At 41.5% G+C, this 3,150-nt stretch overlaps 1 protein-coding gene across 1 annotated transcript in view; it reads right to left on the minus strand.

Moving 5' to 3' along the window:
- Nucleotides 1–2,060: 2,060 nt before the first annotated feature.
- The window catches only part of LOC138865550 (uncharacterized), a 15,047-nt gene continuing 13,957 nt past the window's right edge, over nucleotides 2,061–3,150 (minus strand). The window contains exon 6 of the mRNA XM_070136240.1: nucleotides 2,061–2,177. Coding sequence (XP_069992341.1) covers nucleotides 2,061–2,177 — 117 coding nt within the window. The remainder of the gene's footprint in view (nucleotides 2,178–3,150) is intronic.

A 3,150-nucleotide genomic window follows, 5' to 3' on the forward strand; every position in this document is an offset into this window, starting at 1 on the left:
TATCCCTGAAACAAAATCCTAAAAGCCCGTATTCCCTGAAGCAAAATCCTAAAAGCCCGTATCCCTGAAACAAAATCCTAAAAGCCCGTATCCCCTGAAGCAAAACCCTACAGGCCCGTATCCCTGAAGCAAAATCCTAAAAGCCCGTATCCCCTGAAGCAAAACCCTAAAAGCCCGTATCCCTGAAACAAAATCCTAAAAGCCCGTATCCCTGAAGCAAAATCCTAAAAGCCCGTATCCCTGAAGTAAAATCCTAAAAGCCCGTATCCCTGAAGCAAAATCTTAAAAGCCCGTATCCTTGAAACAAAATCCTAAAAGCCCGTATCCCCTGAAGCAAAATCCTAAAAGCCCGTATCCCCTGAAGCAAAACCCTAAAAGCCCGTATCCCTGAAGCAAAATCCTAAAAGCCTGTATCCCCTGAAGCAAAACCCTAAAAGCCCGTATCCCTGAAACAAAATCCTAAAAGCCCGTATTCCTGAAGCAAAATCCTAAAAGCCCGTATCCCTGAAGTAAAATCCTAAAAGCCCGTATCCCTAAAGCAAAATCCTAAAAGCCCGTATCCCTGAAACAAAATCCTAAAAGCCCGTATCCCTGAAGCATAATCCTAAAAACCCGTATCCCTAAAGCAAAATCCTAAAAGCCCGTATTCCTGAAGCAAAATCCTAAAAGCCCGTATCCCTAAAGCAAAATCCTAAAAGCTCGTATCCCCTGAAGCAAAATTCTAAAAGCCCGTATCCCCTGTAGCAAAATCCTAAAAGCCCATATCCCTGAAGCAAAATCCTAAAAGCCCATATCCCTGAAGCAAAATCCTAAAAGCCCGTATCCCTGAAACAAAATCCTAAAAGCCCGTATTCCTGAAGCAAAATCCTAAAAGCCCGTATCACTGAAGCAAAATCCTAAAAGTCCGTATCCCTGAAGCAAAATCCTAAAAGCCTGTATCCCTAAAGCAAAATCCTAAAAGTCCGTATCCCTGAAGCAAAATCCTAAAAGTCTGTATCCCTGAAGCAAAATCCTAAAAGCCCGTATCCATCAAGCAAAACCCTAAAAGCCCATATTCCCTGAAGCAAAATCCTAAAAGCCTGCATCCCTGAAGCAAAATCCTAAAAGCCCGTATCCCTAAAGCAAAATCCTAAAAGCCCGTATCCCTAAAGCAAAATCCTAAAAGCCCGTATCCCTGAAACAAAATCCTAAAAGCCCGTATTCCTGAAGCAAAATCCTAAAAGCCCGTATCACTGAAACAAAATCCTAAAAGCCTGTATCCCTAAAGCAAAATCCTAAGAGCCCGTATCCCTGAAGCAAAATCCTAAAAGCCCGTATCTCTGAAGCAAAATCCTAAAAGCTCGTATTCCTGAAGCAAAATCCTAAAAGCCCGTATCCCTGAAACAAAATCCTAAAAGCCCGTATTCCTGAAGCAAAATCCTAAAAGCCCGTATCACTGAAACAAAATCCTAAAAGCCTGTATCCCTAAAGCAAAATCCTAAGAGCCCGTATCCCTGAAGCAAAATCCTAAAAGCCCGTATCTCTGAAGCAAAATCCTAAAAGCTCGTATTCCTGAAGCAAAATCCTAAAAGCCTGTATCCCTGAAGCAAAATCCTAAAAGCCCGTATCCCTGAAGCAAAATCCTAAAAGCCCGTATCCCTAAAGCAAAACCCTAAAAGCCCATATTCCCTGAAGCAAAATCCTAAAAGCCTGCATCCCTGAAGCAAAATCCTAAAAGCTCATATCCCTGAAGCAAAATCCTAAAAGCCCGTATCCCTAAAGCAAAATCCTAAAAGCCCGTATCCCTAAAGCAAAACCCTAAAAGCCCATATTCCCTGAAGCAAAATCCTAAAAGCCCGTATTCCCTGAAACAAAATCCTAAAAACCTGTATTCCTAAAGCAAAATCCTGAAAGCCCATATCCCTAAAGCAAAATCCTAAAAGCCTGTATCCCTAAAGCAAAATCCTAAAAGCCCGTATCCCTAAAGCAAAATCCTAAAAGCCCGTATCCCTGAAGCAAAATCCTAAAAGCCCGAATCCCTAAAGCAAAATCCTAAAATCCCGTATCCCTAAAGCAAAATCCTAAAAGCCCGTATCCCTAAAGCAAAATCCTAAGAGCCCGTATCCCCCGAAGCAAAATCCTAAAAGCCCGTATCCATGAAGCAAAATCCTAAGAGCCTGTATACCTAAAGCAAAATCCTAAAAGCCCGTATCACTGAAGCAAAATCCTAAAAGCCTGTATCCCTAAAGCAAAATCCTAAAAGCCCGTATCCCTAAAGCAAAATCCTAAAAGCCCGTATCACTGAAGCAAAATCCTAAAAGCCTGTATCCCTAAAGCAAAATCCTAAAAGCCCGTATCCCTAAAGCAAAATCCTAAAAGCCTGTATCCCTAAAGCAAAATCCTAAAAGCCCGTATCACTGAAGCAAAATCCTAAAAGCCTGTATCCCTAAAGCAAAATCCTAAAAGCCCGTATCCATGAAGCAAAATCCTAAGAGCCCGTATCCATGAAGCAAAATCCTAAAAGCCCGTATCCCTAATACAAAATCCTAAAAGCCCGTATCCCTAAAGCAAAATCCTAAAAGCCCGTATCCCTAAATCAAAATCCTAAAAGCCCGTATCCCTAAAGCAAAATCCTAAAAGCCTGTATCCCCTGAAGCAAAATCCTAAAAGCCCGTATCCTTAAAGCAAAATCCTAAAAGCCCGTATTCCTGAAGCAAAATCCTAAAAGCCCGTATCCCTAAAGCAAAATCCTAAGAGCCCGTATCCCCTGAAGCAAACTCCTAAAAGTCCGTATCCCTAAAGCAAAATCCTAAAAGCCCGTATCCCTAAAGCAAAATTCTAAAATCCTGTATCCCTAAAGCAAAATCCTAAAAGCCCGTATCCCTAAAGCAAAATTCTAAAATCCCGTATCCCTAAAGCAAAATCCTAAGAGCCCGTATCCCTAAAGTAAAATCCTAAGAGCCCGTATCCTTAAAGCAAAATCCTAAAAGCCCGTATCCCTAAAGCAAAATCCTAAAAGCCCGTATCCCTAAAGCAAAATCCTAAGAGCCCGTATTCCTGAAGCAAAATCCTAAATGCCCGTATCCTTAAAGCAAAATCCTATAAAGCCCGTATCCCTAATACAAAATCCTAAAAGCCCGTATCCCTAAAGCAAAATCCTAAAAGCCCGTA

This window comes from Penaeus vannamei, chromosome 21, assembly GCF_042767895.1.
Source record: "Penaeus vannamei isolate JL-2024 chromosome 21, ASM4276789v1, whole genome shotgun sequence".
In the NCBI taxonomy this organism is placed as follows: domain Eukaryota; kingdom Metazoa; phylum Arthropoda; class Malacostraca; order Decapoda; family Penaeidae; genus Penaeus; species Penaeus vannamei.